Source organism: Nycticebus coucang, chromosome 14 (assembly GCF_027406575.1).
Source record: "Nycticebus coucang isolate mNycCou1 chromosome 14, mNycCou1.pri, whole genome shotgun sequence".
Lineage (NCBI taxonomy): Eukaryota > Metazoa > Chordata > Mammalia > Primates > Lorisidae > Nycticebus > Nycticebus coucang.
The window spans coordinates 90,437,118-90,451,216 of NC_069793.1; the positions used below are offsets into that span (position 1 = coordinate 90,437,118).

At 35.4% G+C, this 14,099-nt stretch overlaps 1 protein-coding gene across 1 annotated transcript in view; it reads left to right on the forward strand.

Annotated features, from left to right (window-relative positions):
• The window catches only part of CNTN5 (contactin 5), a 1,447,249-nt gene that overhangs the window by 860,186 nt on the left and 572,964 nt on the right, over window positions 1-14,099 (forward strand). The window contains exon 4 of the mRNA XM_053561942.1: window positions 1,748-1,969. Coding sequence (XP_053417917.1) covers window positions 1,748-1,969 — 222 coding nt within the window. The remainder of the gene's footprint in view (window positions 1-1,747; window positions 1,970-14,099) is intronic.

A 14,099-nucleotide genomic window follows, 5' to 3' on the forward strand; every position in this document is an offset into this window, starting at 1 on the left:
GCAGCCTAATTATGGCCTTTCTAGTTTTTGTTGATTATGCTTATGTGGCTTTAAGAACCAGAAACCACATTCTCATACTTCATTTTAATTTTTAACACTAGCCTGGGACTATTTTTTTTTTTTTCTTTTTATACATGAGCAGGGAAGGTGGGTAAAACACAAAGCAACAGACTGTATTGAGAAATGAATAGGATCAGAAACTAAAACTACAAACTACCTTAAGGGAAATCTCATCCTCTTTCCATTACCTCACTCCTCTAGGTGCTAAAACTTGCATTTAATTCCAAGTTTTAAAGGAAATTTTATGTCTACCCATAATCTTTTCACACGCAGCTTGCCCATGAGAGGTTAGCTATTTTCAATTAAAATTGATCCACCTTCACCAGACTATGGTTGAACAGCAAAGACCAAAGGACGTGAATCTCTTAACAACTCCTGATGGGCTTGGGCTACACGTATCATGTTCATTTCAAGTGTGGAAAACATCTAAAAATATACCTTTTTGAGTTTTAGAGAATCATATTTACAATTTCACAGAACAGAAAATGTTAAGCTTAATTTGATGCTTAACACATAAAGTGTTATTCTCAAATCACAGAAATGCTTCTTGCACTCCAAAATATCTCTAAGAGGCCGTGTAATGATTCTAAGTAAGTGTAATTAGGAGAAAGCTGACTGACAAGGATAAGTTATCTTTTATCTAAAATTAAGTTAACAATGATTAAGTTCAAAAGTCAGATAACCTAAACAAAAATTCCTAATTCTTAAAAATATTTCCTAGATCAGCAAAGTGTTCAGTTTAATCAATGTTAGATGTAGAAAAAAATTCCAGCTCATACTGCTCTTCATAATTCTTCATACTTAGTTTGTATTTTTAAAACATTTTATCCCTGTACTCAACTGACTCTCCTCTATGCACAGAAAAGAGAGCCACTATAAGGCATTGATATTCAGTCACTAAATACGTCTTTTCTACTCAAACACCTTGGGAATTAGAGAAAAACATGGGGAAAGGATTAATTATCGGTAAAACGGGACTTTCATAATTTTTCCCACCTAACAATAAACTACATAAATTTTGTAACAAACCACACAAAATAAATTTCATCTAATTTTTTTTTTTAATATTCCATAGTGACTTTAACTGCTTTTCAAGAATCTAAGGTATAACTTACAGCCTTGTCAAAATAAATGTGCTACTTTGGACACATTCCTACTACATGGTACATTTTAGGTGATGAAATCCATCTCTGTAGAATATAAGTGAGAATATTTTTTTCTATTTTTTTAACAATAAGGAAGGAGCCAATGTAATGTATATGAATGTATAATATTAAGGCAAACTCCAAAAAGTTCATTTATATTGTTCCTGACAGAAAGTAGCTGTTGAATGTCCTTCCTCTTCCTACCTACCTTTTGTTCATCCCTGCCTTTTTCTCCTTTCCTTTTTTTCCTTCCTAGTTTTCTTGGTTTCTTTCTTTTTTTTTTCTTTTTCCCTCTTCCCCCATTCCTCTCTCTCCCTTCCCTCCCTCCTTCCTTTCTTCTTTTTGCAAACATTATAATTAGTAAAATTAAAAAATATATATTTAAAAACATAAAAGGAATATTTTTTCCTCACTCTCACTGCAGGTTACTTTTGGTAGCTGTTCCAAGGAAGGTTTTCAACAATGTCTTAGGAAGAAACAATTTCCTTGAGAATAAATCAACCAGTCCCTGCCAAACTCACTATTTATGTTTTCTTCTACAGAATATTCTGAAGCTCTTCCTGATATCCCTACATCATATGCTGCCTTGCTAAGAATTAAGAAGAGTTCATCTTCACCTGTTTTGGGTTCAAAAACCAGACCACGGTACAGCAGCCCTTCCTTAGGAACGCTGAGCGTTTCTGCCCCCAGCTGGCGAGGAGTCGCTCAACATTATTATTCTCCCATCAATCTTTATCATTCCTCAGATGCCTTGAAACAAGATGGTGAGTATCAAAGAAAAAATGCACCAGATGGAGTTAAGGAAAGGAAGAACTTTATTGAAGACTACTGCAAGACTGTTGGAATAGGGAGAGGGACTGAACTCAAGTTCGTTAAAAAGGAGGCAGGAGAATTTTTTTGAAACTAAGGTGAGCGAGTGGAAAATTGGGGTATGTTAGAGAAGATTTAGTCAATGTGGTTACTCCACCTGTGTTTGCTGAGTGATGCTTATGAAAGTTAGGCTCCAACCCTCTCACACAGGCTGGACTCTATGCTTCTTGACATTACATTTTAAATGGACAGCTCTCAGCTTCTGAGATAGACATTGCTCAGTTGTAAGGACATAAAAGTGAGAAGGAGATTATTTACATCTTAAAGGGGAAGATAATGAATTTGCAGTTGGAGGTTTCTAAAGTATGTGCTCCGAGAAAAGGGAGGCTACAAGACTATAGTCAGAAAAAACCTATCTCAAGTTTATTAAGCTTAAGGGACTGTTAAAGCCATCTCTGTCCTAAGTTATTCTTCTCTTCTAAATATCTTTAAATATTTATACATTTAATTATTATAATCGATACCAAATGCTGGCTTAACATTATGAATAAATACACTCTTAGACTGAGAGTAAAAATTTAAATTTGTGAAGGATGACTTGAAATGAATACAAATAACCTTAAAATGGTCATATCCTTCAATCCAATGGTTTTATCTCTGGAAGTGTATTCTGCATAAGAAAATAATACACAGGGCATACAAAGATCTGTATGCACTTATTCTTATTTGTGCATGGAAAATATGAAATAATCTAATGCCCAACAATGTCAGTTAAATTAATGCTCCAAAGCTATTAGCATTATGGTTTGAACATTTTCTAGATGTTCTGTGCCTCTGTCATTTTAGGATATGACAACAAAACAATACAAGACTAATGAACAGAGAGACACACTAGCACCTGATTATTACCAGGATTTATGCCAGTCCCTTTTATAAAGCTTATCTCAAACGATCCCCTCAACAAATATGGAAGATCAGTGTTGTCATTGCCTTCTACAGAACTGGAAACTCATGGGCAGATAAGTACCCTTTATAAAGTCACACTGCTATTAAGTAGTATGGCTATTTTTAATTTACACATACATCTACTGATTTTAAGACCAGTATACTTTGGTCTTGTAGGATAATATTTAGAAATAAACATATCCTACATCAAGCACACAAAGTGAACTCAGTGTGAGTTTAAAACAGCTTGCTATTCTTACAGAGGCTTAAGGGATCTGGGCCCCCCTGAGGCACACACAGAGTTAACTTGCCTGGAGTTAAAATTCCACAAGCCAATTCTCTGAAGTTGTGCACCCTATTAAGCATGAGGCCAAAGGGCATGCCACCCTTCCTCAGAGATATGGGCCAGACGGTTGACGTATGTTAAAAACATATTGTCAGAGGTCTATAGGTGCTCTGCCCTGAGGAGAGACACAGTCGTTACTTCATGCTTAGTAAACTGAGTGAACGCTTGAAGGTATTCTTCCATTAACTCTGTTCCCCCGTGGCTGCTTTCTTCTTTGTGATCTTTATTTAGATACCTGCCCAAGAGATTAGTCAGTGTCTAGAAGAGGATGTTTACTGCAGAAGTGATTGTGTTGATGTGGTAACAGGATATTTCCTTACAAGTTAATTTCAGATAGGTAAAATGAGGTAATGGTGAAACTAACAGATGATAGATTGTGTACATGATTAGAAGTGTATAAAATCAGATCCCCTAATAAAGAACTTTGCTGCACACCATCCCATTCTATGTAGTCTGTTTCTTGCCCTCATTTCTTAACTTTGCAGGAGTGGCTTACCCCTGAAGGCTGCAAGGCTGTCCTGAGTGCGGCATTGGTATTCACAACAGGGCTGCATTTCAGTTATTATTGATGAAGGACTAGACATTAAAAGATACAAGAACTAATTAGTAATTAGTAATTGTACAAGAACTAAATTACTTGGAAAGATTCTCAAAATGTGAAATTGGATTGTGACGATAGACATGGCAAACTTATGATTATACCAACTGTTGCCATATACAGCACCGTCTCGTTGTGCAGGCTTTAGTACCTGTTTTATGTTCAAACTAGTTATGCTTAGTATAAATTAAAAATTACCATCACATTAAATTCAATGTCATACTTAAGCAGGCAGAGACATGTTGAGATTCATGTTTGTTAGGTGTTATTATGGCATGATTGTAAGGTACAGTGTATTGAGTGATCAGAACTGTGATCTACTCTTTTAGTTGGCATAATTTTCTGCCAGTTCGTGTCCTATTTCTTTGTCTTCTGTGTCAAATGGAAGTTAAGCTAGTCATAAAATATAGCTAAAAAATATAAATTAATACACATGAAAACAATCAATATTGGAACATAAGATAGATTCTAATATGAGACTAACTTAAAGCATCTACTGTTAAAGCCTGTGGGGTGCTCCCATTGTAATTAGCATTAAGAAAAAGAAAGTCTGGTATTTCACAATGTGTCAAGCCCCAGAATAGTTTTTTAGTAAACATAACTATCTGACACTAAGATCAGAAAAGTTTACCTGCAGGGTCCTCAGTTAAGAGTCTATTCTCGATGTGTGTTTAATGGCCAATGACATGAACATTACTTTTATTGCATACATAATAATGATTTCACCTGTTTCAATAAATGCAGCTGAAGTTCTAATAGCAACAAGGAGGAGTACTTTTCTCAAACTGTGCTCCTCCATCTTTACAAGTAACTCAGTTATTAACTATAGACCCCCGTTTAAAGATCAGGTGTGGGAAAAGACAATCTCATTAATAGAAAGCTTCCAGGGGGTGCCCGTGCTGCTGGTCTGTGGATTCTACTTTGAGTAGTAAGTCTCTACACTCAGAACCAATTTAGCATAATTTAAGTTCTCTGTTGATTTAGTCCAATCCAAAATTTAGAGTATCATGGAGAATGGATAGTCTTTTGGGGGGTAATCTTCCATAACTATTGTTTTCTCATCTGAGCATTTGATAAATCTTAGATAGCTGGGACTTTGATTTCATTCTCTCTGACAAGAGTCTGACATATGGCTTTTGTCAGGTAATTCCCTTCAGCCTTAATAAAGAGTAAAGCTGAGGTTGACATGCTCTTGTGAAAAATGAGAAAACTAACAGAGCCTGAATAGAAAGTCATCCCACGCCTGCTCAGAGGTAAGCCAAGGAGGACCAGAGATGGGGCAGAGAGTTTTCTGAGAAATGCAAAAACCCACTTTTGCAGAGCAATTTGGGGAAACTATTTCACTTCTGGTTATATAACCTAGAGAAACTCTTGAACACATGTACAAGGAAATAAAAAGTATGTTCACTGCAATATATGTTCAATAGCAAAAATTGGAAACAACCCACATGTCCATCAGAAGGGGAATAAACACATAAATTACAGTTTTTTGTTATTCAGTGGAAAACTAAAACTGTTAAAGTGCAGACTATAATTTGGTAAAATAAAATGGATACACCTCAAAATATTATGGTGAGTGAACAAGGTAGGTTACAGAATAATACAGACATTATTTATATAGATAATTGCACATGATAAATACTATTTGTGGATACATGTAAGTGTTATTTTTTTAAACATGAACTTGGGACAAGAAGTTGACCATGGTGCTTACCTCTGAAGACAAAGGGAAAATGAAAGCTGGAAAACAACACCAGGAGAGGGAAGAGAAATGATCTTAACTTAAGACATTTTATTTCTAAAAGAAAAAATCTGACACAATATGATGACACTTAAAATAGGCTGACACCAAAATAGCTGACAGGGATCCCTACCCTTTACTATTCACAGTGTAATCTCTCCTCTCTTAACTACAGTCTAAAGCTATTAACTTGGTTCCAAAGAATAGATTATGAGAAAAAAAAAAAAAAAAAAAAGGATATGATGTCCAACAACAGGTTAGCAAAGGCTCTGGCTTCCATCGGGTTTTCTTTTTTAGCTAACTGATATCCTCGTGCTGATGGAAGTTGGCTCATGTGGAGAGCAGCCCCGTTGATAGATCCACTGAGAATGGCCTCTGCTCAACAGCCTAAGAGTAAGTGAGGCCCTCAATTCAACACCCCCCAGGAATTGAATCCTACCAATTATGTGAGCAGGTGGATCTCTGCCCATCTGAGCCTGAGAATGAGACAGGTGTCCCCACATGGAGAAGACCAGAGCCAGGGAACCTGGTTAAGCCACACCTGGGTTGCTGACCCGGGGAGACCGTGAGATAAGAAACACAGAATCTTTGCTGTGGGTATCCTCTCTGCTATTCTTCCTGTAATTCTACATGTTTTACAGAAATGTCTTCTTATAATTGCATAGGTTTAAAGTTTCTTATACCTTTCATCTATTTTAATTTTCTGTATTATCTTGTGATCATCTCGACAGTTTGGCATTCTTTTCTAGGAAGCCAGTTCCTATATTCAGACGAGATTTGTTTATCTGGGTCTTGATTATGTGTTCTTCTCCATTCTCCTTTATATTCTGTGTGACGTCTACTTGTAGTTCCATTTGTTACATTAACAGATGCGTCAGAGAAAATCTGAAAAAAAGACAAAAACTGCAAATAGATAAGATACAATTCTCATCTTTCCACTGTTTTCCTTGTTAATAGTTTGTAGTAAATGTATTATGCTTTATTCTATTATAAATTATCCTATATTTAAGACATAAAGGAAATATTTTCATGAAGGTCCCTTGTGCCTATATGTCAGCTTTATTAAATTTTAATATATTTCAAGCTTGCTTCAGTGTTTTTCTTTACAACATAAAATCTGTTGAGAGCCCTTCAGTATTTTGCTCAAGTGGCATATCCCCTTTTTGAGACTCAAAAGAACCATTGTAGAAATTTTGTCCTTCATGTAAAGGGCATGGATGTTACTGTATGTGTCTAAATCTATAAAATGTATGTACTAATTTTTTTAAACGTTAGGTAATAATACTGTGTATATCTTTCATGAGCCTTTTTTGGATCAACATTTACATATCTGAGATTCATCTGTCTTGGTATCTGCAGATCTAAATTCATTTCTTTTCCTAAAGCATACCACTGTAAAGCTTTATTATAATTTACTTATCCATCTTCTTCCTATACACATTTAGCCTGAGAATGAGGCTTATTTTCTGCAGTTAAAGTGTCAAATGAGAGGAGGGTTTTTGTTATTGTTGTTTTGTTTTTTGCATGTCTCATTAGAAATTGTGTTGTATGTGGGTTTTTTTGGGGGGGAGGGTCTTTTTTTTGAGACAGAGTTTCACTATGTCACCCTCGGTAGAGTGCCGTGGCATTATAGCTCATAGCAACCTCAAATTCTTGGGCTTAAGTGATTCTCTTGCCTCAGCCTTCCAAGTAGCTGGGACTAGAGGCACCTGCCACAACGTCTGGCTATTTTGTTGTTGTTGTTGTTGTTGTTGTTGCAGTTATCATCGTTTAGCAGGCCCAGGCTTGGCTCGAACCCACCAGCTTTGGTGTATGTGGCCGGCACCCTACTCATTGAGCTGTGGGTGCTGAGCCATTTGTATGTGTTTTAGGAGTGTATTTTTTATATTAAAGTATTTCAACTTTTCTGGATATCTCCAGTTGCCTTCTAGAGTGATTGACACTTCTACCAACACTGTGTGAGTGTTCACGTTTCTCCATGTTGTCATTAATATGCAATGTGTTTTGCCAATATCTTGAATAGAGTCTTCCATTTCAGGGTGATTTAATTTGTACTTTCTTGAACAGTGAGGTTGACATTTTATTATGTGCATATTGGACATTCTATTTTTCTCACATGTATATTGCTTATTCACATATGTTGAATAAGACAATATGCTTGTCTTCTTACTTTGTCCACAGTAATTTTGTTGAACAGAAGTTTTGATTTTCATGCAGAGATAGCAATATTTTCCTTTGTGTCTATGCTTTTCAAATCTTAATGAAAAACCAGCCTTAAGTTGATTTTTATTTATTTATTTCCAAACTTTAAATTTTGATTTTCATGTTTAAGTATTTAAACTACATGAAATTATTTTTATATGTAATAAGAGGTAATGACCTGATTTCCTTTCTTTTTTTTTCTATTTTTAAAGTGCTATTTTGAAGTATTTATTAACTAATATGTATAGTTCCTCATATACTTTCAAATTTTTCAATAACATGGCTTAATTTTTGTTATAAGCATTTTTCATATCTTGTGTTAAACTTATTCCTAAGAGACAGCTTTAACTCTTAGAAAACAGCAATAATAAGCATGGTTGTTTCATGAGCTCTGACTATAAACTGGTTTCCACAGCTCCATGGCTCTATTTCTGTTGTCTGTTATTTCTGTTAGTTCTCCCTTGTATGGCTTTGTCTCATAGAATATGGAAGATAGTGTATTAGAAAATAACTGCTTGTTAAAATGGCTAGCTGTGTGCTCCGGAGGAAAACATAAAAGGTTGGGTTAAAACTGGCCAGGGTCTGGCACACTCTTTTCTTTCTCCGGGATGTTTCCTCTTTCCCAATGCTTTCTGTTGGATAGATCATGTTTTCTATATTGAATTCCTCTCTGTTGTTTTGGATTGTATACATCATATACATCCATTCTTTCAGAGGTTATCATTATTTATTCTATTCATGTAGTGATTATCATTCATGAATTTAATGAAGAAATTTCCAGTAGTATAAAGTTATCCAATAATTTTGTTTTTTCAAGCATTATTAAATACTTATTGCTTTGTCTTGTGCTAATTTTACCCTTTTAACAAAGATATATTGTAAATAAATATTTAATTATGTTATCCATAACTTATTAGTATCTGTAGTCATAATTAATGTCTTCTATTATAATCCTTCTCTCTGTGTGCACATTTGTTTTTAATGAAGGAGATTCTGTAACGTCAAGGATTTGACTGTGGAAAACTATCTTACAGTATCTCAAGAATGGAAGAAAGTGTATCCAATGTACTCAGCCCTACTATGAAACTAATTTATGGCTTTCACATGAAAGCTATAACCCAGTTCTAACTTAAGAATATGGGGAAGGGGGAGAGGGAGGGGAGAGAGGGAGGGAATAGGAAGAAGGAGGGGGATTGGTGGGATTACACCTGCAGTGCATCTTACAATGGTACATGTGAAACTTAGTAAATGTAGAATATAAATGTCTTAACACAATAACTAAAAAAATGCCAGGAAGGCTATGGTAACCAGTGTGATGAAAACATGTCAAATGGTCTATAAAACCAGTGTATGGAACTATCTTACTCTATATATGTTTGAAAATATCTTTATTTTTCCTTTAGTCTTGAATGACAGATGGTTTTATAGGGTGTAAAATTGAGGTTGATAGTTCTATACACTTCATATTTTAAGTCCTGCTGGACTCTGGCAGCAGGTAAGTCAGTTATCAATCTAATTGCCTTGGTTTTGTAAGTAGATGGTCCTGTGTGAGTTTTTCTCATTCTTTATAGTTTGCAGTTTTTACTGTGTAGTTTCTAAAAGTGAAATTATCTTTTCTTACATTCCTAATATTTATAAAATAATTCCAAAACAGATAATATTTCTTTTCAAATGAACAAAAATTCCATTCTCTTCCTTCAAATACTGTTTCATTACTAATTACTTCATGGTTTCTTGGGAGGAGAGCTGCAAGATCTCTTTAAATCTCTAAGTTGGATTATATTGGGTGGATTTTAATAGGCAATTGTTTATGTGCAAGGTATTTTATCAGTTACTTTCACATTCATCTATTCTTATTTCATTTCTAACTTTTTTTCATGTCTTATAATTGCTTGTCATTGTAAGGAAATGCATTCTTTCATGTATATCTTCGAGTCTCCTAAATACATTTGTTTTAAAGTATTCATCAGGATTTTAAAATATACTTTATCTGAAAGGAAGTCTTGTTCTTCTTATGTTTATGATTTTGTATTTATTTATTTTATTTTTTGCAGGATTACCTATGTTGGAATTTTTGGTTTTCTTTGCAGGTACATATGGAATGGAATTTTTTTACATACTTTATTTTCTTCTCTCTCCCTCTGTGCTTACCTCTTATCTATAACCAATTTGTAGTCTCTGCCACCTGATCCTCCTTCCCTCTAGATAAGAACCAGTTCTCATAATGGCACTTTGAGACACCTGCCCCTCAGTACTGTTGGGGATATTGAGATTCTGTCACTGAGCCTTGGAACAGCTTAATTTAGTTCACAGTCAGGAATCTGTGTCTGCCTGCTTTCATCTTCTCAAGTTCATGCCTTTTAATTTACTTGTCGCCTAATATTCTCACCATTTTTAAAGAGACACATGTAACACACAAACAAAAGGCACACAATGTGTTATATTATTATGACAGAGGTATATGAAAGATTATGTAGGAGCACAGAGGAAGGTAATCAAATCTAACTGATATTGCATGATCAGGGAAAGCTCGGCTGAGGAAGTAACACTGGGTCTAAAATATATTTGATACGTAAAAGTGCATCCCAGATAAAAGAAATAGTAAATTCAGACAGAGGCAAAAGAGCAAGACAGAACAATCCATGTTTGAGGAACCATATATTATATATTACACTTGTAGCAAAGTGTAAAGGACTGAATGAAATTATAACTTGACTTATACTTCTTGTTAAGGACTCTAGAAATTTCATCTTAGTTAATGAGTCTCCGTAAAACAGTAGTGGAATTGTTTTACAGAAATTACTTGAGATACCTCTAAGCATATAGATTTAAAGAATGATGATGATGATGATGACAATAACGCAATCACTCTGATGGTAGGAGGAATGTAGTGAGGGTCAGGAGGATGCTACCACACTCACAAAGGGGAAAACTGATAATTGTCCTAGGCAAGCAGTAATAACAATTGTACTAAGAAGATAATGACATGTGCCCCTGCACATCTCCTCGTATAACACTAGGGTATCTCTGCATGGGTTTATCTGTCAAGGTAGCAGTTATTATTGATTCTTTTAAAGTTTTATTATGGATAACTGACTTCTATTTTTTCTGGTAAGTTTTTAACATTATATCAACAATAGCCTAAATGTACCATTTAGGAAAAAATTAATCAGCTAAAATGTAAAAGACTATAGTAAATTGGGCAGTGCCTGTGGCCCAAAGGAAGAGGGTGCCAGCCCCACATGCCAGAGTTGGTGTGTTCAAACCCAGCCCCGGCCAAAAACTGCAAAAAAAAAAAAAGACTACAGTAAATTCTCAGAGTAAATGCTAGAAGAAACATGATATTTTGTTAGGTCTATGTCATCCCAGAAGTATTTTCATAGGGACAAAATATTTATCTATAATAATGTTCACATGCTTTTGTTTTCAACATTTTAACAAATACAGGAGAACTTCTGTAAATTGACCAGTGAATGGTCTATAAGAAACGGGTCAACATACGGAGGTGATCAATATAAGGATCTAGACCTACTATATCAATACATATGTGTGGTGCATGTCCATTCTACAAAATTGGGGTCAACTGAAGAAGGCTGTCAGCGTATGGAGATGGTCAGTGATGGGGGTTTTTCTGGATTTCTATAGGTTCACAAAGGAGGGACTAGCCTTTAAAACATAGCTTGAATGGCCTTTTTATACATTTAACTCACCTCCCTACATTATAATGGTAACAATATTCAAATGCTTTCTGGATGTTTGTGATCCAATTTTTTATGCAGGTCTCTTGTCTAATTTTTTTTTTTTTGATGAACTGATAACATCTTTAGAATAGTATTATTGTGGCGAACATAAAGCATTACCAGTACAGATATAATAAATTAGCAGCACTTTTTGTGTGTGTCCTTCCATAAAAGAAATTAGCCGCTCCCCTACTGTGTGCAAGCCGCATGTTGACCGACCCCTAGACAGTTATTAATATGTTATCTCTGAAGTTTTAAACATATTTGGAAATGTTTTTTATAAATGTCCTTATGACTATACAACACATTTATATGTATTGTGCTTTCTATTTGAATGAAGGACAAAACCTTATTGGTAATTCAATAAATACTAAGAGATATATACAAAAAGACTATGGTCCAGTGACCAAATGGAATTCAAAGATAAGTCAGATCAGTAACATAAATAGCAGAGTTTAAGAGTTATTTGTGGAAAAAGCTTTCTTTTTCTTTTTTTTTTTTTTATTGTTGGGATTCATTGAGGGTACAATAACCCAGGTTACACTGATTGCAATTGTTAGGTAACGTCCCTCTAGCAATCATGTCTTGCCCCCATAAAGTGTGACACACACCAAGGCCCCACACCCCTCCCTCCGTCCCTCTTTCTGCTTCCCCCCACCCATAACCTTAATTGTCATTAATTGTCCTCATATCAAAATTGAGTACATAGGATTCATGCTTCTCCATTCTTGTGATGCTTTACTAAGAATAATGTCTTCCACGTCCATCCAGGTTAATACGAAGGATGTAAAGTCTCCATTTTTTTTAATAGCTGAATAGTATTCCATGGTGTACATATACCACAGCTTGTTAATCCATTCCTGGGTTGGTGGGCACTTAGGCTGTTTCCACATTTTGGCGATTGTAAATTGAGCTGCAATAAACAGTCTAGTACAAGTGTCCTTATGATAAAAGGATTGTTTTCCTTCTGGGTAGATGCCCAGTAATGGGATTGCAGGATCAAATGGGAGGTCTAGCTTGAGTGCTTTGAGGTTTCTCCATACTTCCTTCCAGAAAGGTTGTACTAGTTTGCAGTCCAACCAGCAGTGAAAAAGTGTTCCCTTCTCTCCACATCCACGCCAGAATCTGCAGTTTTGAGATTTTGTGATGTGGCCCATTCTCACTGGGGTTAGATGATATTTCAAGGTTGTTTTGATTTGCATTTCTCTAATATATAGAGATGATGAATATTTTTTCATGTGTTTGTTAGCCATTCGTCTGTATCTTTCAGAGAAGGTTCTATTCATGTCTCTTGCCTATTGATATATGGGATTGTTGGCTTTTTTCATGTGGATTAATTTGAGTTCTCTATAGACCCTAGTTATCAAGCTTTTGTCTGATCGAAAATATGCAAATATCTTTTCCCATTGTGTAGGTTGTCTCTTTGCTTTGGTTATTGTCTCCTTAGCTGTACAGAAGCTTTTCAGTTTAATGAAGTCCCATTTGTTTATTTTTGTTGTTGTTGCAATTGCCATGGCAGTCTTCTTCATGAAGTCTTTCCCCAGGCCAATATCTTCCAGTGTTTTTCCTATGCTTTCTTTGAGGATTTTTATTGTTTCATGCCTTAAATTTAAGTCCTTTATCCATTTTGAATCAATTTTTGTGAGTGGGGAAAGGTGTGGGTCCATTTTCAGTCTTTTACATGTAGACATCCAGTTCTCCCAACACCATTTATTGAATAGGGAGTCTTTCCCCCAAGGTATGTTCTTGTTCGGTTTATCAAAGATTAGGTGGTTGTAAGATGTTAGTTTCATTTCTTGGTTTTCAATTCAATTCCAAGTGAGTGTCTATGTCTCTGTTTTTGTGCCAGTACCATGCTGTCTTGACCACTATGGCTTTGCAGTACAGACTAAAATCTGGTATGCTAATGTCCCCAGCTTTATTTTTATTACTAAGAACTGCCTTAGCTATACGGGGTTTTTTCCGGTTCCATACACAACGCAGAATCATTTTCTCCAAATCTTGAAAGACGATGTTGGTATTTTGATAGGAATGGCATTGAATAGGTAGATTGCTTTGTGAAGTATAGACATTTTAACAATGTTGATTCTTCCCATCCATGAGCATGGTATGTTCTTCCATTTGTTAAAGGAGGATTTCATAATTTTCTTTATAGAGGTCCTTCACCTCCTTTGTTAGGTATATTCCTAGGTATTTCATTTTCTTTGAAACTATGGTGAAGGGAGTTGTGTCCTTACTTAGCTTCTCATCTTGACTGTTATTGGTGTATACAAAGGCTACTGACTTGTGGACATTGATTTTATATCCTGAAACATTACTGTATTTTTTGATGACTTCTAGGAGTCTTGTGGTTGAGTCTTTGGGGTTCTCTAAGTATAAGGTCATGTCGTCAGCAAAGAGGGAGAGTTTGACCTCCTCTGCTCCCATTTGGATTCCCTTTATTTCCTTGTCTTGCCGAATTGTATTGGCTAGAACTTCCAGCACTACGTTGAATAGTAAAGGTGACAGAGGA